This window comes from Podarcis tiliguerta (assembly GCF_965153285.1).
Source record: "Podarcis tiliguerta genome assembly, chromosome: 1".
Taxonomy (NCBI): domain Eukaryota; kingdom Metazoa; phylum Chordata; class Lepidosauria; order Squamata; family Lacertidae; genus Podarcis; species Podarcis tiliguerta.
Window position 1 is genome coordinate 71,620,970 of NC_139534.1, and position 21,221 is coordinate 71,642,190.

Sequence of the window (21,221 nt, forward strand, 5' to 3'; positions counted from 1 at the left end):
ACATGAAAAGAGCGCAACCTGCAGCGGTGCGTCTGCGCACTCACAGGTTGCGATTCGCCGCTTCTGCGCATGCATGTGATGTCATTTTGCACGTCTGCGCATGCGTGGGTGGCGAAACCCGGAAGTAACCCTTTCTGTTACTTCCAGGTTGCCGTGGGACGTAACCTGAAAGAAGGTAACATGAAGTGGATGTAACATGAGGTATGACTGTATCAGAGAGAGAGATGAAAGCTGCTGAAATCCAGAGTCAATCAAGTATCCTCTAAAACATGTTTAAAAGATTAAGTTAAAACAGATACATGCCGATCCACATTAGGGTTGTTGTTTTTTGCATGAATTATCACTTCTTGCCACCTTGAGATACATGTGACACTCACCCCACACTTCTGTTGATACCACTACTTCTAGGCTGCGGCGCGGAGTGTGCCCTCCCAGGCCACTTGGGTGTACGGAGCGGCGCACATGCCCTGCAGCCAGGGCGGAGCGAGCTGCCTATGGGAGCGGAGCGAGCCGCCGATGGCGGACATTCGGCGCACCGCCCGCCAACAACTCCCAAGCCTCCCCCAGCTGTCAAAATGAAGTGAGAAGAGGGGAAGGCTGCCGGCAAAGCGGCACAGCTCCTCCCCCTTCTCCCAATGGCTCAGGGTAGGCTTGGGAGTTGCGGGCGGGTGGCACGCCAAATGTCACCTCCCTCAGTGAAGACACCTGGGGTGATCCGCCCCCACCCCACACTCCTTCCTCTGCCCTTGAGAGGAAGTCTCATTCCAGCCAGTTTGGAATCGTTGGAATGGGTTCCCCACCATACAGGTGAAGTTGGAAAGCTGTCCAGCAAGACAAGAACAGGTCTGAGAAAAGGTATATTGAAACAGCAGGGGAACTGTTCAGCCAAGGGGTCAGTCTAGACCAGGGGTAGTCAACCTTTTTATACCTACCACCCACTAATGCATCTTTCTTGATGGTAAAATTTCCTTACCGCCCACCAGTGCTCTATGGAAGAAGGATTCAGTTTGTGCCGTAGAACCCCCTACTGCCCACCTAGAATCCTGAAACGCCCACTAGTGGGTGGTAGGGACCAGGTTAACAACCCCTGGTCTAGAACAAAAAGAGCTAGGCAGAAGGAAGTGTGTCACTAGAAGGCAGAAGACAAGCAGTTTCATAGCTTGCATACTGCCTTACCCTGCTGCAGCATGCTGTTCTAAGGCACCTCCATATGAATTTTTTATCGAACATTAATTATTATTTGTGCTCTTGATGCTAGTGGGGTGACCCCACACGATCCCACTATCAATACTGTTGGCTCTTGGAAAACTTCTGGGGTGATTACACTTTTTCATTTCCAATCAGTGTATATCCCATAACCTCTTGCTGAAATCCCATGACTTCTTGTACCACAAATGTTCTGTTTTTATTTTTGTCTTGCTTTTGTTATGCTATAGCTGGCAGCACTGGGGAAGCATCATGGTACAAACTAAAGCAGAATAAATTCACCACTCACTGTTACTGCATCCAGAATATATTGCAGAATGTACCCACAAGAGAACACCAGACTGATTGTTATTATGTCCTGATGTGTAAAACCACAGAATTCAAAGAGGGTGTAAAGTACTTTCTTTTTTCCATGGCTGTATGTGTGGTAGGGTACCCATGCTACAAATTTGTATTGACTTCTTAAAAACTTGTAACATGGGCACCATACTGGGGCATCCCCAAATAGTGCTGAAATACAAGCTTATTTTATGGTATATAAATTAGTGCTTGCTACTGCTCTTGCTATTGTTTAACACTGATATAGTGAGCACAGTTTGCCAGAGCCTGTTTAAATAGAAAGAGCCTGACCGAGTTGGCATGTGCAGTTGCCCTATGAGCTCAACTCTGTCCTTGTGGGAAGTCTACCAGCATGATGTAGGGGTTGGTGGCAGTAAACTGCACATGCAACAGTGTGATTGAATTGTGACCTATATGTTTTAAAGTTTTAGCTAATATTTTAAATTGCAGTATAAATACTTGCCATTTTCTGGTGTAGCAATTTTCTGAATGATACTCTTTTCATTTCAAGTAAAACGCACGCAAAAAAAATTATAGATACAATTTCTAAAATGGATGAAGAATTCAATAAGGAAGCACCTGCCTGTACCTTACAGAATTCTGCCGAAGCATTGATTTCTCTTCAGCTATCAGATTTTAAAACAAATTTTCTGGAGGCAGTAGAAGAATTGCGTATGAGAAGGGTAGGCACATTTACTTATTTACTTATATTTCTAGCTAATTTGGAAATGTAAAGCAATTAAAGACATTCTTATTCCTAAGCCTTTTAACTTGTTTTTTTAAGCTTTTTAATGTTATTTTTATATTTATAGTTTTAGTCCCTGATTAATTTGATGGTGATTATTTAGCTTGCATTTGATGTATTAATTTGTATATGTTACTGCTGATGTTGATGCTTTTCCTCCCCCCCCCCCATTAACTGGCTGCGTTACTGCTTATTCTTTGTATTTTTCTGGATTTTTTTTTACATGTTTTAATGAATTATATATGTTTTATATTCTGTTGTACATTATCAAGAGGCTCATTGTATGAGGCAATGGATCAGTGTAACAAACAAAACAAGCAAAATGAAATATACAGTAAAATGTATTAAAATTTATCCATGCTTGGTTAGCCTTTGCCATTGGAAGCCACCTAAACTGGGTTTTACACAGCTTTTACAAAATGCTATATTGGTCGCTAGTAGAAAGGAGTTCCACAGTCATAAGAATGCATTTCTTATGCACAGCCTTGCTATTCAACATGAATGGTATAATCAAAAGGTGGAGAAAGGTGGTTTTTATGGATTTAAGTGTCTTTAACCCTCAGGGCTGGGGTTGAAAGTGTGGTTCCCATTGGTTCAATGGCAACCTTGAGGTCATCTGTTGCTTCCCACAAATCGTCTGAGCCTACGCATGCACTTTTCCTCCCTTGAAAAGTACACAGAGCTGAAGGAAGAAGTTGGAAGAGTGATGATATTCCCCACTACACATTGCAGCTCTGTTTGCTTTCCTTCTGGATCTGACTTTTACTGAGATCCCTTGGAAAACCAGACTTTATGTGCATGCACTTCCTCTCTTTCTGTCACTTACAGTACTTTGCATGTCCATGTGTCCATGTATGTGATTGACTGCAGAATAGAGACGGGATCAGAGGGAGTGGTGCCCACACATTGAACTCAAATGTGCCCATAGGCCTAAAACGATTGGCAGCTCTTCCCTTGAGGAATTTCACAGGTTAAAAGGAGTGGTGAAAGTGGCAAGAAATGAGGATCCTGGATAGTGGCAAAACACCACGGAACATTGGGAAAAGGACATTTAAACACCATAATCACTTAGCTTTGATACTGCTATAACATTGATTAGGAAATGCCTGGTAAACCACATATATCACTTTATTCACTGGTCAAAGCCAACTGAAGCTTTTTGGCAACCCTTAAGGGCTCCAAATAGTAGGCATTACAGAAGTTTATGCTTGATGTTAGTGACGTTTCAGTGATGGTTTAAGGTCTGCATCAGTGCCCACCCCCACCCCCCCTTTGTAGGTACAACTGCCATCTACATTATGTAAGCTCACAGGATCCTATATTTTGTTTTTAAGAAGTTACTTTCTTTTAATTCACAAATGTAAATACTTTTGCATATCTAGGAGGTCTCATGAGTATGTATAAGCCATCACCTTACTTTTGAGTGGCCCTGTGTTGCTTACAAACTGATAAGTACTCATCCACTTAAGTTCACTATTAGAGGGAACAAGTTGGACTTGCACAAAATGTTGTGATGTATCTCCCCTCCCAATATAATATTCTTTTCAAGCATAACATCCAGTATTTACAGACACGTGTCTCATTTTTTATATTCTGCCACTCCAAATTCTGTGACTATTAATCCTATTAATCATTCTCAGACCACATTGGGCTGGCTTTGGCCTTTCGGGGTTTTGAAAAAAGATTAATTCAAACCTTGTGGTTTCCCCTACTGGGTAGGGGCATACTGATACCCTCTTCTTGTTTCTCTGTTTGGAGGTATGTAAGAAGGCATTGCCCTGAAAAACATTAGAGACAGAATAGAAGAGATAGGTGTAGCTGCTAAAGGAATCAGCTGTCCAGACTGATCACAAGATTCAGGAAATATTTTAAAACTGAGACTGGCCATTCCCTGTGGCATGGCTAAAGTGGTGATAATCCTATGTCTCACAGTGAACTTGGTGCTGTGTTGTAGTGGCCTCAGCCGCTGTCCAAGTTCCTTCTAGCTGAGGACTTGAATCCTGTTTGCACATGCATGACCTGTGGCAATGGAATAGTGCTGTGGGTATCTTTGTTATAACTGTACATAACAGTGAATTATTCCTCTGTATTGTTGTGCTCACTCCAGTTTTCTGAGCATTGAAAAACAGGAAAGAGGGAAGAAGAATATGCTCCTTTCTAGAAGAAAACTCTGGCCATTACCTTAGTCATACAAGAACCAGCACTTCACTCTCACCAATGGCAATCCGTTCAATGAAAGGGAATCTGCCAGGCTAAGTTTCAACCAGTTTGAGCCACTCTAGGGATTCTTCTGTATGGGTACTTATTGTGAGATTTGTGCTGCTGATGTATGCAAGGTATTTGCAGCATCCACATAGTAGTGTTGGCATCAGAATGCCCCCTATTGAATTCAGATTTCTCTTTTCCAGGAAAAAGCCAATTAAGTTTTTAAAACACCATGTTGCCAGTTACCTGCTTATAGTATTAAGTCTCATCATGGAAGTATCCTAGTAGTCTCTTTTTACAACCCCAGTCATAAGCTGGACGGGGTGTGTCCTTCAGGCCACCCCCTCATCTAATTACACTTACATAAGCTGTTTTGTACAAGGGCAGTTACTTTGCAGCATGGCCTGAAGAAATATCTCAGGCATTACCAGTTCTTAATTGTACTTAAGTATCATGCATGGTTAGAGAAACAACCTATTCATGCATTAGCTATCTCCACTCTTTAAAATTTTGTTTCCTTGTTGCTGCCTATTATCTGTGTCTGGGGACCAGGGACAGAGCCCACTCCTTTTATTTTAAAATGTGCTATAGCGGGCTTTGAACTTTAGAAATGTTCTTTAGGTACAGGTAACTCACAACTTATGCTCATTTAACTTGTGCACATTTAGCTTTACAGTACATGGTTGGCAAAATTAAAAATAAAAAGGGGGCAGAAAGGGGTTGGGCATCTGGGAAAAGACTTTTCAAGCCTACCCACTAGTGAACCACATGTGTTTTGCCTATACTTGATTTTTGTTTTATGTGCTGTCCCTGGAATGTAACCCCAAGTTGAGTTTCGCCTGTACAGTACTAACTAGTTTTGCTTCAACATCTAGTTTATGTAGGCCCATTGCAGGGTGTCCTAAAACAGACTGTGAAGTAATTTGGAAGTCTGAGAACTGTTTGATTGAGCAGCATGAAAGAAATGGATTTTGCAATTTCGTAGGAGGTGGATTATGAGTTTGAAAAAGATGGTAAAAGTACCTAGTTTGGGTTGCTTGGATGTGAGCCAGCTGTACTCTGTTCCTAAATCTGTTCAGGGTCAAGAATCAGGGGGGCTTGACCAATGTACAGCCTATCTTGTAAAACTACAGCCTGAAGCAAGCACTTTACAAAGGCTTGACACTTTCTAAAGGTTATAACGAGTAAATAAACCATCAAATGACTCCTCTTTTATTGTTATCGTGGTGTTTTTGTAAAAACACTTAAATCCTTGTAGTCCTAAGGCAGCTAATAAAATATCAAGACTTCTAAAGGTTTTGTGTCTCTTGTTATCATCTTAAAATTATATACAGTTTTCCTCCTAAACATAAGAAAGTTTTCTTTTTAATGTGTTGCATGGATGTTTCAAGATAGAATGTATAAGTTTTTAAAGGTTCCAGTTTAGAATGAAGGGGGAGGGGACTAACAGTGGTGAACTGAAGACCGGCTAAAGTTATTTGTTTAATTTTAAAAACTCTTAAATCTGTTAGGGAGCAATCCTAACCCAAAACTTGTGCTCCTGGAGGGGATTAGTATCGAGCAGAGGTATCCCCCCACCTTCTTCCACCTGCCCGGAAACCTATGTCCCCACTGTGGAAGGATGTGTGGATCCAGAATTGCCCTCCACAGTCACTTACAGACTCACGGTTAAGACCGTGCTCATGAAAGACAATCTTACTTGGTGATGAGTGATCACCGAAGAAGAAGAAGAAGAAGAACTGGTTAGGAGGATCAGGTATCCTGGAACACCCTGCTGTAGTTTCTAAAGGTGCAAACTATTTGATATACTGCTGGTGCAAGGCTCTGAAGCGGCATTTTGGAGATGGGGCAGAGCTGGGCTGGCTAAGGATGTTCTGGATCCTAAGCCAATCCATTCACAAGTAAGGACCTGATCTGCAGGCCAGTGGCAGACAACAGCGAAAACGGAAATAACAAAGCCCTTGCCTTTGAGTGGCATGAGGCAGCAGCGTTTTGGATGCAGCAGTGGTTCTGCAACTCTGACTCCCTAGAATCATAGAATTGTAGAGTTGGAAGGGACCCCAAGGCTCATCTGGTCCTTCCCCCTGAAATGCAGGAATCTCAACAGGATCATAAATGACAGATGGCCATCCACCCTCTGCTTAAAAACCTCCAAGGAAGGAGAGTCCACCTCTCCTGGGACTCCATTCCACTGTCAAACAGCTCTTGCTGTAAGAAAGTTCTTCCTGATGTTTAGTCAGAATCTTTTTGTTTGGGTCCCAATCTCTGGAGCAGGAGAAACCAAACTTGTTCCTTCTTCCATGTGACAACCCTTTAGATATTTGAAGATGACTATGATATCTTCTATCGTTCTCCTCTTTACCAGGCTAAACATACCCAATTCCCTCAACCATTCTTCATAAGGCTTGGTTTCCAGACCTTTTATCATATTTGTCACCCTCTTCAGCACATGTTCCAGCTTGTCAATATCCTTCTTTAATTGTGGTGCCCAGTACTGAACACAGTACTCCCGGCAATATATTATATTTGTGCTTCTGGTTCTTCCACCCCAAGTGCAGAACCTTATATTTGTCCCTATTGAAATTAATTTTGTTAATATTGGCCCAGTTCTCTTATTGTGCTTCCTCCTCACTATTGCTCCTTTTCATTCAACTTTATGCACACTGTTTGCAAACTTTATGAAAGAAGTGAGACGCAAGTTGAAGGAGGAAGTTCAAGTTTGAAGCTTCTGTTCTTTCCATTCAAATATTTTGTTGTAGTTTAAATCACATAGGGTTAATTCCATGTGCCACTAGATGCATGAATTGTGTGGGAACAGATCAGTGGAGGTGATAATTTGTTGCTCCTTGTGCTGATGCATATTTAAGCAACTGTCAGTGGGCAGTTCACCAGCAGAATAATTTGTACACAGTGGAAACAAAGTTTTCTTTCATTTCCACTTTTCTTCTCTTTCCTTTCCTTCAAATTTAAGTCAAGTGCTGGTCTCCTAAAATGTCATTATTTCTAAACAATTCCTAAGCAATCTTATAACCCAATCCTAATGAACTTCCAAGTAAATTGCTTAGATCCAGAAATGCTAACAAGACATACTGTTAGCTATAGTAGCTCCCACTGTCAAATAGAAATGGAAGAGAATTTTGTTTGGTCTGCATTTTTAAGTGAAATGACCTAATTTGCACATCCCAGATTAATAAATGAACCGGAACATTATTATCCTTCAGATCTGCACTTCTGTGAATTTTGCAATACAGTTCTTTGCTCACATAATGCATCAAAGTGTATAAAATACATTAGGGTAAAATACATTTTGAAATGTGTGTATTGAGATAAAATATGTATTTAAACGTGCATTGTGTGACAAATACTTATTTAAATATGGATTTAAATAATTGATTTTGTATGGATTTTTTAAAAAATTACAGATCACTGCAGAATTGGGACAGAATTGACATGTAGAATTGACATAGAAATAGGAAATGGATTGATGGGTCCATCCCTGCTGTCAAACAGCAGCCTACTTCTTAAATTTTCCACACTATAGAAAGTGGTTTCCTGCTGGAAGCTGTAGGCAATATCCCAGATTTATGTAGCTTGGAAGCACCCCTACTCTGTTAACCATTTAGCATCACCCTGTCCATTTGTGGCAGTGCCATAAATAATTCTGTATAATATAGAAACACATTTATAAACAGGCACACAGTTGTCTTTACTAAGGTCTGAAGTTGGCACTACCTGCACCCGGTTGCGTGTAGCATTTTAATTTAAAATAAATAAATAAATAACAGCTGATGTCAAGAATAGAAAAGGGGAGGGAGGGAGGTTTTCTTAACTCTTTCCTAGCTGACCATTTTTCTGCTTAAAATTGCCCTTCCCCAGTTGCTTCTCGGGGGGGTGGGGGTGGGGGGTGGAATACACAAGTACACTTTACTGACTGTTTTCTACAGGATTTCTACTAATAATGTATCATGTTTCAGCTTTTCATTAATGCGTGCTTTACTCGTAGCACATTTTAACAGCATTTGTAAATAAATTGTTTGAGAGCATACTCCCCCTTTTCTGAAAAGTCATAGGGTAATCAAAATAATTGGCTTTTGTTCCTGATGGGGGAGTAATAGAAGATGCATCTGGATTCAGTGTTTATAGATAATTATAAGAAAACTATTTTCTTGTAGTTACAGAATATTACTCACTTAGGGAGTGCAGAAAGGTTTTTTTATGAGCTTTTATATTTTTGTGTTTATCTGCCTTACTTTTACACCGCATGACATTTGTAATATTCTGCAAACAATACTATAATCACAGAAGCAAAGGCTTTGCGGTTTTGTGACAGTAGATAAAAATCAAGCAGTCAGAGGATTGGCAGAAACCCCTTTCTGAAACCCTGGAGAACTGTCGCTAGTCATTGTAGGCAATACGGCAGAGCTAGATAGATAGGCGGTTTGACTCAGTATAAGATGGCTTTCTGTATTCATAACTTTAGTATTGGTTATAGTATAACACACAATAACAATCTGAACATGTTAAGATTAAAACATTTGGCTGCAACATCAGGTCGGTAACCAACACTCCTGGTTTTCAACTCAGATTGAAAGACGCTATTGCTATCAATTGTAGTAAACAGGTAAGTTGGAATTAATGGTAGTTGAAGGAGCACAGACCCGATCTCTAGACGAAAGAGAAGGCCTTGCATTACTGATGATGTTTGTGCTCTGGCTAACCAGACTCACTGTTTGCAAGGGCTTCTGGACCAGGTTTTGCTTCTGAATTCTCAGGTCGCAACTTTGTCTAGGGTTGACTTTTTTCAGTTGCATCTACTGTGACCTTCTCTGGAAAATAGGTATCTTACAGCAAATGATTCATACTTTTGTAGATTGGCTCTAATTGGGATATTCTTTGAATAGCATTTGGGAGCTTCAGTGAATATAAAACAAAGAAGCCTGTCTTCTGACCGAAGTGGGTCAGTGGGAACATAAAGCTTGTCCTGCAAAAATTGTGCAATTAACTATTAGCTGTCAGATACAGATAGAGGGACTGGTTTTGACCTATAAATCTGTTGAGGCTTTGAAATCCACATATCTCAGGAAGCATTTCAGCCAATATGAACTCTCCCTCCTGTCATATTAATCCTCCTGTATAAAAAACATGTGAGGAAACTTTGTACTAATATATGCAGTGTTAAAAGAAGCCTTTATGGGGGAGTATTTTTCTCTCCTCCCGTTTTCCTTTCTCCCTCTCTTTGAAACTTTCCTTTTATTTCCACAGTCTTCTTTCTGCCTTCTTTTCTCATTTGGGTTTTCCTGCTTAATTTGATTATCTTTGTCTTATGTGTATGGAGGTATTAATGGTGGTTGGATATGTAAGTCTCATTAAAAATCCATTGTTTTTAACTGGGAGGAACCTGTATGTGAAATCAGGAAGGCTATGTTGAAGGAAAGGGAGGGGAGGAATAATATGAGTTAAAAGTATATGTGTACTAAAATGAATTAAATGCAAATGAAATAAGATCTTGTGCACAGGCTGTGGTTCATTGTAGTGGCCCCGAATTTGAGGAACCTCTTAGGGTTCCTATAGAATCCTAACATTTTGAGTTCACATATAAGAAGGTGGGACCACATTTTAGCATCAAGAAAGAACAGTGCTAGGGGAAGCTAAACCCCTTCCTTTTCTTACCTTCCCATCATTCTGGGCACTTTTTCCCAGCTGAATGTCTATATCCAAAGTGAGTTGGACTGTGTAATAGATGGGGAAGAGATAATGGAGGGATTGTTTTAGCTGTTCCTACCTGTCCACCCTTTCTGATGTTAAAATGAGACATCCACCTCACATCATATGAGAGCAACATAGATATTGATCAAACAAATATGAGTGTCCCATCATTTTTAATTAGGTCTAGGATACTCACCTTAATTTCATCCTGCATTTCACTGCCCCCTTCCCATTTGAGTCCCCCTTAAATGCATTTTTCTTGTAGCTATCACTTTGCCCAGGATCATCTCAGAGTTGAGAGCCTTGCCAGTGAAGGAAGATTTACTTCTATCCTGATTGGGTCACCTTCTGGTTTTTTCTTCCTAGGTCAACTTTCTGTTTCTTATTACATTTAGGCCCCATCTTTCCTCTAAGGAGCTCAAGGTGGCATATGTGGCCAGTGGCGGAGCTTCATGCTTCGGCACCGGGGGGGGGGGCGGAGAAGAAGGCGGGGGCGGGGCTGGCGCATGGCCTGGGGATGGGGTGTGCGTCCTGGGGGCATGGCACCCAGCACGGGCAGGGGGGCAGCCATGATGGCACCCCACCAGGATCGCATTGCCAGGGGCGGTGCGCTCCCCCCGCACTCCTCTTCCTCCGCCAGTGTATGTGGCTCCCCCCTTCCTATTTTATCCTCACAACAACCCTGTGAGGTAGGTTAGATTGAGAGACAGCGACTGGCCCAAGGTCACTCATTGAGCTTCATGGCTGAGAGGGTGTTTTTACCCAGGTCTCCAAGCTAAGGGATGATGTTGTGGGAAGGGCTGTAGCTCAGTGGCTGAATATCTGCTTTTTGTGGTGAAGTCTCAGGTTAACATCCTGATATCTCCAGCTATGGCTGAGAATTTCTCCTATCTAAAACCCTGAATACCTGATACCAGTAAGTGTGGACAGTACTGAGCTGGGCATGGGTGTAGACAAAGGGGGGGCGGGGCGGAGGGCAGCTGCCCCCCTAAATCAAGTAATTAAATAGAAATACTTAACAAACAACTTGGTTCTGCCCCTCCCCCGAAACATAAATCCTGCCTATGCCCATGGAGCTAGGTGAATCAATGGTCTGCTTCATTATAAGGCAATTTCCTGTGTTTTTATGTCTGATGAAATTCCTCACAGCCGGAAGTTTGTGCACTGCCTGCCTCCAGTATGATTTTTCTTTTTTTAGGATGAAGGAGCAGAAAAATATATATTGGTGAAAGAATGGATTGTTATTAATTGTAAAAAGTTATTGGTGAGATTATTAGTTTCTGCCACTTAATATTTGTTGTTTCTTAGCCTACTGGCTAAGATCAAGTACAGTCATACCTCGGGTTAAATATGCTTCGAGTTGAGTGCATTCGAGTTGCGCTCCGCGGCAACTCGGAAGTAACAGAGCGCGTTACTTCTGGGTTTCGCCACTTGCGCATGCGCAGATGCTCAAAATGACGTCACGCGCATGCGCAGAAGTGCCATCGCTAGTTACGTTTACCCCTAGATGCGAACAGGGCTCTGGAACAGATCCCGTTCGTATCTAGAGGTACCACTGTATAATATTTGTCGTTTGAAGCGTTTATTTTTTTAAAAAAGGAAGCCATTATACAGTACTGTGTGTTTCTAATGTATACTTAAGACTAGATGGAATTTCTTCTTCCTGATGAGTGAGGCATATATATAATTCTATTCAGAGCACAAACAACTATCCTAATCTTATTAACTAACATTTCTTTGAAAATGTTTTTTTAAAAAACAAACAGTGACTAGTGTTTTGTATGTTTTTGAAACTAGGAGACTGAAAGTCAAAATGAGGAGCAAATTAGCAAATTTGTTGTTGAAGTACAGGAGCTTGAGTGGCAAAAGGTTAGTGTTCTTCAAACAGTTAAAACTTGATAGCATCTGTTCTTAGTAATTTTGCCGTTGGAATTAATATCAGTATTGAAGAATGTTAAAATATGGTTTCTGATCTAATATACATGTTTCTATAGCGTTCTGAGGTTTTTTGGAAGCACTGTCAATAGAATTTATAAAATGTGTGTTTCTAAAGTCTTTGCTCTAAAGAGATGTAGGATTTGGCATATTTAGTGATTTGTTCTGTCAAAATTAAATGTGAAGAACCATTATATGAGGTACTTTGAATGCAGTACATTTGGTTCTAGCCAGTTTTATACTGCACTCTTCTCTGAATCCAGAAAACACAGAGCACAGCTAAAGGCCGTGTGTCTTCAATTATCCTTGGCTTTACAGGCAACCATAACATTTTGTACGGAAATTGGAATGCAAGTTGTCTCCTTAGGCACCATACGTTCTCTTGTTGCACTGCTGCTGTGGATGAGGGTGGCAGTTTTTAAAAATGCAATTCTAAATAAGCTATAAATATTACTATCTCATTTGTACATACCTTAAAGTAAATGAGCATTATAATAGCATTTTCATTCAGGTCCAAATTCATAGAGTTAAATTTTAATAGAAATGAATTTCTTCTGACTACACTAATATACCTATTCTTTTTCTTCTTGGTAGGAAGATTTGTTGCAAGTGTTATTATTCTTATATGCCTTCTTTAATCATTATTTGATTACTTATCTTCATTTTTTTGAATTTTTTATTTATGATTTTCAGGTTTATACATCTCACTAATTTTCACTAATTTGATTATTTATTTTTAACCAAGAAAACTTGAAAATTAAAATTTTTCTTAATGTATAATGACACATCTTACTTAAAATATGTTTATATATGCCTTTTTAACTGTCTTGTTCTGCTTTAATTTAAATTGTCAAATAATAGGTAGCTCTTCAGCATCATAAAGAAGCATTAAACAAACAGCATACAGAAGCCATGACAGCTATTAAAAAACAGGTACTCAATGAGTCTTTCTTCTCAGCAGTAATACTGTATATAACAAGTGGTATTGTCATTCATATTCTCAAGACCAGTTAAGTTGAACTACTCAAAAACAACAAGCCTGATCTAGTCTCAGCTATAATGACAGCCTTGTTGTTGGTGATGAGTATGTACATGAAGTTCCTTGAAGTTGGGGAGGTGGATAGGCGTGAATCAATTTTTGATAGGAATGAATCAATTTTTGATAGGAATGAATCAATTTTTGAAAATGTACTATCTTAAATAAAAAGTTACACATGTTGTTTGATCATACTATTTAAATTTGTTTCCTCCTTGTGGCAATTCTAGTTCCAATTAAGACTATTTGCTGCAGAAGAAGAAAAGGTAATGATATGACTCATTTGTCAGAAAAAAGCATAGTCAGTTAGTGGTTGGGATTCAGAGTGCTTAGTGTGGGCTTCTATGGGTTCATGGGGAGTTTTCAGCTCTTCCCTTCCAGTGGCAGCCCTTGCAACCACTGAAAAGTTCCCACCAAAAACCGAGGACTCTGTAGAGCATCTCTGCATGAGAAGTATCAGGTGTTGCCTTGTGCATATATCTAATGCTTTGATCATATTAGGGTTGCCATATGTCCGGTAAATCCCAGACATGTCCTCTTAGGGAAGGCCAACATGCTGATCTAGGTTTTGCTTTTTTCCATTTTAAAGGAAATGTCCAAGTTTGTTTGTTTATGGGGGTTTTTTTTGGCTCAGACTCAGGTGCGGGCGGCTTGGGCATGAGTTGTCTGGACTTTGTTTCCCTGGCTTGGGCTATCCTCTTTTTTGCACTTCAAGATATGGCAACCTTAGATCAGGGGTCAGCAAACATTTTCAGCAGGGAGCCAGTCCACTGTCCCTCAGACCATGTGGGGGGCTGGACTATATTTTTTTTGGGGGGGGGGGAGAATGAATTCCTATGCCCCACAAATAACCCAGAGATGCATTTTAAATAAAAGCACACATTCTACTCATGTAAAAACATGCTGATTCCTGGACTGTCCGCGGGCTGGATTTAGAAGGCGATTGGGCTGAATCCGGCCCCCAGGCCTTAGTTTGCCTACCCATGCCCTAGATCATACACAAAAGCTGTAAGAGATTCCAACTTGAGTAAGGCATAAAGATACCAAAGATTGTTATCATAGTATCCCCCTAAAGTTTGTTGAGTAACACTTTTGGAAGTAGCCTAAATCTTTGAGCACAACTTTTACATTAGTGAATTGTTATAGTAGATTATCTGACAAATGCAAAAAGAAAAATGTGTGTAAAACTTAATGCAGAGTCTCATCAAATTCTGTGACCTCAAGCTGATGGCTGAAAAAGTGGAAGCATATTTCACACCAAATCAAGAGTGAATGTTCATCCAGTGCTACAATGTAAACACACTATGGATTAGTATTTTTAATTGAAAAGAGTATAAAAATTGAAAATGTCACAGTTTGCAAAGTGTTGTGTTAATACAGTTCCTTGCACCATTGAACAGAACATGTGGATAATTTTGTAACAATTGCATGATAGTGATCAGTTATATGATCCAACAGAGAGGGAGTAAGCAGAGCAACAACGCTGCAGAATAATCTAAAGGCAAGGGGCAGTGTATTTTTCCGTAAAAGAGTCGTCTCAATAGTCTCTGAATAGAGAATGTGGCATACAGTATTTATTTTGAGGAAGTAATGTTGAAGTCAACTGAATGATGACAGGATCCATTAGGGATCCATTAGCAGGCTTTTATCACTCTTTATTTGAACCCACTGTGCTTTAGTATAGTGTGCTATTGAAGTAAATAGAGTTTTGTGTTGCAGTGTTTTGAAGAACAGAAGTAATTATCCTCAAGACATTTGCATATAGAATAGATTATGATGTACATAATTATTAACACATCTGAAGAGACCTGTTCCTATGCCCCTTAGCTGAGAAATCTGTCATTTTATATTTCCTTTTTCTAACAAAATATTATGTTTCTTTGAAGGGAAAATGTTTACTTGCTATGGAATCAAAAGAAAGAGAAATGGAAGGACTGAAAGAAACCTTAAAAATGTTACAGGTACATTAGCTCCACACTCATGCAGCCTGATTTATTTGGGCCCTGTTCCAATAGAGTGTCCATACAGCAGCCAAGACTGTGCATGGTTAGTCGAGTAAAGCAATTTGCATTTCTGCCAATTAACAATTAGTTGGTGGGGGAGCAGGGACACAATGCAGCCCCCTACTTTCTTTCCCAAACAAGATGTTGTCTAATCCAGGACTTTTTGCATGGCTCCCACATTGGGCTGGGGAATCTATTCAAGTGATCTTTTTCTGCTGTTCCTTGAAAGAGCTTAAGGCACCATATAAACACAGAAAATAAAATAAATGACTCTTATTTTTACAACAAAACTATGAGGTAGAATAGTCTTAGTAATTGTCTCAACACTGTTCCTACTACATCAGACTAGTTCTTTTGTCTTATTTTGTATATACAATTCCTCATCTAGCGTTCTGTTTGCATCTTAACTGAACTACACATGCAGCAGACTCTCCAGAGTCCTGTGGAGCAAAATGGCCAAGAAGACCTTTCCCACAATTCCTCAGATAGCCAATAAAGAAAATCAGGCAAGAGAAGGTAGCAGTTCTTCTCAGAGTTCCATACTTACCTTGTCATCTGTGTTTCTCAGATTTAGTAAAACAATTCATTAGTCCAGAAAAAATAAGGGGTTTTTCTCCCATTAGGAAATACTCCATGAGAAATCCACTCTTCAATCCACTCTATTTAAAGAAGTGACTTTCCCACAGAGCATAGTTGCTCACTTTGTTAGAGGAGCAGTAATTTTGCCAGCCTTTGAAATCAACGCTCATTTGGATGAGATTTACAAAACTCATCCCATTCAATCATTTTTATGAAATTGATGCAGTTTTACAGTGCAGTAAAATGGACGCGGGTGGCACTGTGGGTTTAACCACAGAGCCTAGGACTTGCTAATCAGAAGGTCTGCGGTTCGAATCCCCGCGACGGGGTGAGCTCCCATTGCTCGGTCCCAGCTCCTGCCAACCCAGCAGTTTGAAAGCACGTCAAAGTGCAAGTAGATAAATAGGTACCACTCCTGCTGGAAGGTAAACGGTATTTCCGTGCGCTGCTCTGGTTCACCAGAAGCGGTTTCGTCATGCTGGCCACATGACCTGGAAGCTGTATGCTGGCTCCCTTGGCCAATAAAGCGAGATGTGCGCCGCAACCCCAGAGTCGGTCACGACTGGACCTAATGGTTAGGGGGTCCTTAAAATGTTCACAGAACTTTCTTGAATGAACAGTTCTTGGAAGTCCCATAGCAATCTGTTGTCCCCCACCAAAAAAAAAAAAAAAAAAACCCAAGAGAAAAATTGGACTTACCATGAGATTTTATTTTCCTTGGTAAAATGAGAGCAAATTACCCTGCTGCAGTTCTGGGTGTGGGATAGGAACTTAGAATAGTTATCCCCTTGATATTCATAGGAATTCCTGTGGACATCTTATTTTTCTTCTTCTTTGGGATTGACACAGCTATTCTTTCAGGTTGTTAACAATTATACTTCTGAAGTTCAGTGTTAGGCTTGTTTAGTTCTTCTGATGAAAATTCCAGCCTTGTCTGCAGTAGTAGTAGGAGCTTCATCCTAAAGTAAACATTTCACCCCTCACCAGCAAGAACAAAACTTCACAGCAAGACACTTAATTAATTTCCCCTAAACATTAACTCTGGAGTAATTTGATTAAAGTTAATTGGGCTGCTCAAATGAAAATGATTAAGTTAGATTTGTTTGTTCTAAGTTGAATAAGTTTTATAAAATAAGATCGATTTAGAAAGGGAATCAAATAAAATATTAGACTAGACCAGACCAGGAAAATTAAATTTATTGAAGTATATTCTGAAATCATACAAAAACCATTCAGACTTCCTCCATGCTATTAAACACTCAGACATACCTAAATTTAAATGTAAATGTCAAGTTAAAGTTAAATGTAAATTTAACTGTTGACCAAAGGGCATTTTCCCAACCCAAACTGTTCTTGCTGTTCTTCACGATCCCTGAATTACTCAAAAGTGCCTTTTCACTATGCAACAGTGGACATTTTGCTTGTCATTAATATTGTGCTGATTATACTAGTTTCTCATTAACTTTATAGATAGCTTGATTATGTTGATGCCGTTCCTTGTTTTTTTTAAATAATCTGGTTAATGCTGAGATTATTTTAAAAGCAATTCCTTCACATTGCTGACCTTCTGTGCAAAAGGCTGAAAGGATTTGTTATGTCCTGCTCAATTCATGACACAGCACAAGTGATATATAGTGTACTTCATGGTTGGCTGAACATGATACATGGACTGAAAGAGTAATAAATGCTCCCTTGCTTTTCTTAACTAAGATATAGTTGGGGGGGGGGGGAAGAAACCATTCAGCAATGGAATCTGATTTAAATTCACCACAACAAAGGCATTCAGTAAGTCAGTTTTCAGCCAACTGGTATGTCAGATGCACTAACAGCAGTTCATGCAAACATTTTGATCATATGTACAACAAGCAGACCTGCACTCTAACACTGGAACTCGCACGAAATAGCCATTTTCCTTCTTTGAAGAGGCAAATCATAGGTTGAAACCCGATGAAGAAGAGCTGGGTGTCAGGGGCTGGGATTGTTCCCTCAGGTCCAGCCCTCCGCACCAGACTGCCATTGGCCAATTGGCTGACATGGAGCAGGATTTCAAGCCGGGAGTGCGAGCCGAAGCTCATGGCCTGGCAAGGAGAGACCCCTACACACAGCCATGCATCGTCAGCCGGTGGGGGTGGGGGGAAGGCACTGGCCGTCCCACAAAGTCACCGCACCCCTAAAAGGAGGTGAGCGGACTTCTGCTCATTGAGGAACAGTAGTCTCAGGTTAATTTGTTCTTCTGGTGGTACATTGCTCATATGAGTAGATTATTCTACTCTTGAGCAATAATTTGTAGAAGTGAGCTCATTCAGGTTTAGCCTGCTTCTATGCTCTACTACACATTGGCAGCAAAGCACAGGATCAATATTTTTTCACCTTTGTCTGATGCTGGGAGTGGGCCTTAGTCTCTCTACTGGCACAGTAGTGGTCATGCCCTAGCATTGTAGAGAAATATAGAGATTCTTTTAGGTGGGTAGCGATGAAAATGAAACAAGACTGGCATAAGAAGGATAGCATTTTGTGCCACATTCTAAGGGGAACCAGGGTGACCTTGCTCCTTGCATGGGTGCAAGGTTGTACTGGCAAAATGGTACAAGAAACAGTATGTGAACAGATACTGAAGAAGGTGGTTTTCCCCTGCAGTGAATGAGAACTTACTTGTTTCAGCACAAGCCCCTGCTTGTACCACAAGGGTTGATCAGTGCTTAGGACTGGGCTATAATAATCAATCTTACCTTAATCTTTGAGTTATACAATTGGAAATTTAGAAGCAGCCGGTTCTGCTCTGGCAAGAACTTCAGTGCATAGAAAAGTCATAGGATGATTGAATGCAACATTTATTATATGCTGATCCATAAACTTGGCACAAGACTGTAAGCTTTATTATATTCATGCAGACGTACAGGTGAAAAGGAAATACAACAGGGGAGTAGTGTGGCCTTTCAGAGCCACATTATATTATACATGTAGCAGCAGTGAGAAAAGTAATATGCCATAATATTGGGAGTTGATGCCATGATCAACACTCATCTCTAGTATTTTTTGCCTCGGTAGAGAATGGTACCAGTAAACTTCCCTCTGTAGCAAATAGCAGCTCAGGGCGGGAAGCAGTTTTCACTGGGACTGCAGTTCAGGAGGAAAGGATTAGACCCATTCCATGCATGCCATAATCCTACTCTAGGAAGCTGCAGAGTTTTAAAAATGATCAGCAAATTACCTGTTTATTGAGCATTCTACTTGCTTGTTTTCAGTGAGAGTAGATGATGCTATTATTTAATTCTGATTTGTTTGTGGAGAAGTTAGAGGAAGTTGTGTCAAAACAAGTACTATTCCAGAGCATTTCCCCATCACTTTCCTTACTGCAAAAAAGTCTGATCTTTTGGCAAAGAGGGTTTGTTGCACAAAACCTCCTCACCAATTATAATTGTGGAACTAGTGTTAGTCTGGAGGTGCACAGAGATCCAGCTTCCAGTGGTGTCCAAGAAGGGTATTATAAACATAATGTGGGGAGAAGCTTTGAGGTGGAATAAATGGAATATGATCACTAGAGCCTCAGTGTTAAGAAAAGCTAAGCAAGGCATAAAAATAGAAAGAAAATAGTTGTAAGGAGAAAGATTGTTAAGAGAGCTGTTTTTTCTGAACACCTTTATAAACATGCTTGTAAACAGGCACAAAGTTGGACTCCTGAGATGAGTAAAATCAGTCAGGGAAACTTTACAAAAATTGAGAAATGATGCATTTCATTGTCGTCACAGCAGTATCCACTTTTTAATGATTTGCACAGACTCAAAAGAACTGTGCTTTCTCCTCTCTTCTCTCTCAATGAAGAAATAGATGTCATAGCATCCACTCCAGTAAGATATACATAGTCTGTGTATACACTATACTTTTAAAGCACATTTGAATCATATTCTTTCCCTCAAAGAATTCTGGGCACTGTAGTTTACCCCTCTCAGAGTTACAATTCCCAGCAGCCTTAACAAACCACATGGCTCAGAATTCTTTGAGGGGAAGATGGATTTCCAAAATGCTTGAAATGTATAGTATTTATGCAGCCAGACTCAAAAGAACTGTGCTTTCCCCACTCTGTCTAGAGGCAAAAATAGATGATATGTTAGGCATGTGTTTTTCCCTTGTGTAACTGTTGTGGTGTCTGTGCTTAAAAAATCAAGCAGCCTTGGAACGGGGTGGGGGTGGGGCACAGAAAATCCAAGCAGGATCAGGAATGTGGTAGAGGGGTGAGTTAACTCTTTGCTTCCATCATAGTTCTAACTATAATAATGCCCACCACTGCCATCTGCAATGGGGAGGAAAGCTGTCGGTGATATCAGTTGGTGCTTTCCTCCCGTTGTGGAAGTCCAGTTCTGATTAGTACCAGTTCATGACAGGGGCAAAGAGTTCAAGCTCCCCACCCACATACCAAGGCTCCATTATGGTTCAACCCACTGCCTTATTCTTTTTAACAGCTATGTAACAGCTGCATGGCAAATGTTATATCCAGTTTGGCTTTCCATGCTCATGAGCATACATGTAGGCAGCATGGTAGGTTGTTAGAGGCAATGGGGCATCCTGTGTGCACACTGCTCACATCCACAACCAGCTTTCCTTCTCAATTTAATTTATTTGTGCTCCAAGCACGAGTAGTCTGCACTAAGGAGAGGCAGAGAGGTGGATGGCAATGAGTAAAGAGCCCCTTCTAACATACTGGTGTTGCACCCATGCCCATAAGGAAATTGGGAGGGGATCATGCCCTTGGTCCCCCCCCCCCACTTCCCTTTTTTTAACACCATAAATAAATAACCTGAGTGTGTGTAAGCTGACCGCCTATTAGCAATGTGGGTTTATTTTCAAGGCTTTTCATATATATGCAGGCATTAAATTTCTGTTATAAGTTTTACCACTTTTCCACTTCCTTGAAACTAGCAGAATTACGATTAATTGCCAATGCATTTTAAATCATTAATGGTTTTCATTATTACAGATTTCAAAATACTCTTTGCAAAAGAAGCTTAACGAAATGGTAAGAGCTACAATAGCTATAAAAATGTCAAAGGCTTGCATCCTAATTTTTTGCTTCTATTCATGTAAGGATGGTTTCTCTCATGAAATGACCCCTCTCCATGAACGCAACCATCATTCTGTGAGTGGAAGATCCTTTTTTCATGTAGCAAAGTGTTAGGGTTCTTTGCATTTTATAGTTACAGGTTATAGAGGTGTTGGTATATATTCAAATATCCTTCAGAGTATTGCAGAGGTGCTTATCCAAACTTCCCTTAATCTTTGGATTTATTTATTTGTTAACAAAATTGGACTTTATTTTTCTAACTTTCCTTGCTAGTATAATAACTTAAGTGTTTGCGAGGAAAATTACAGTTAAACTTTATGATTTGGTTAGACTTACTTCTTCTTTTCAGGCTAATATTTATAATTAAAATGGTATGAAAGACGCAGGAAGTGTGTTACTCTTCTTCCA

The 21,221-nt window shown here is 40.2% G+C and overlaps 1 protein-coding gene across 36 annotated transcripts in view; it reads left to right on the forward strand.

Moving 5' to 3' along the window:
* The window catches only part of CCDC73 (coiled-coil domain containing 73), a 58,663-nt gene that overhangs the window by 11,916 nt on the left and 25,526 nt on the right, over positions 1-21,221 (forward strand). For 18 of the 36 annotated variants that reach the window (XM_083445012.1, XM_083445010.1, XM_083445014.1 and 15 more), the window contains 6 exons: positions 2,057-2,228; positions 11,999-12,070; positions 12,998-13,069; positions 13,403-13,438; positions 15,059-15,133; positions 20,730-20,768. The exons of 1 other annotated variant lie outside the window; for it this stretch is intronic. In XM_083445012.1, the coding sequence (XP_083301138.1) occupies positions 2,057-2,228; positions 11,999-12,070; positions 12,998-13,069; positions 13,403-13,438; positions 15,059-15,133; positions 20,730-20,768 (466 nt within the window). The remainder of the gene's footprint in view (positions 1-2,056; positions 2,229-11,998; positions 12,071-12,997; positions 13,070-13,402; positions 13,439-15,058; positions 15,134-20,729; positions 20,769-21,221) is intronic. 17 more of the 36 variants (XM_083445013.1, XM_083444983.1, XM_083444986.1 and 14 more) reach the window with 4 other exon arrangements.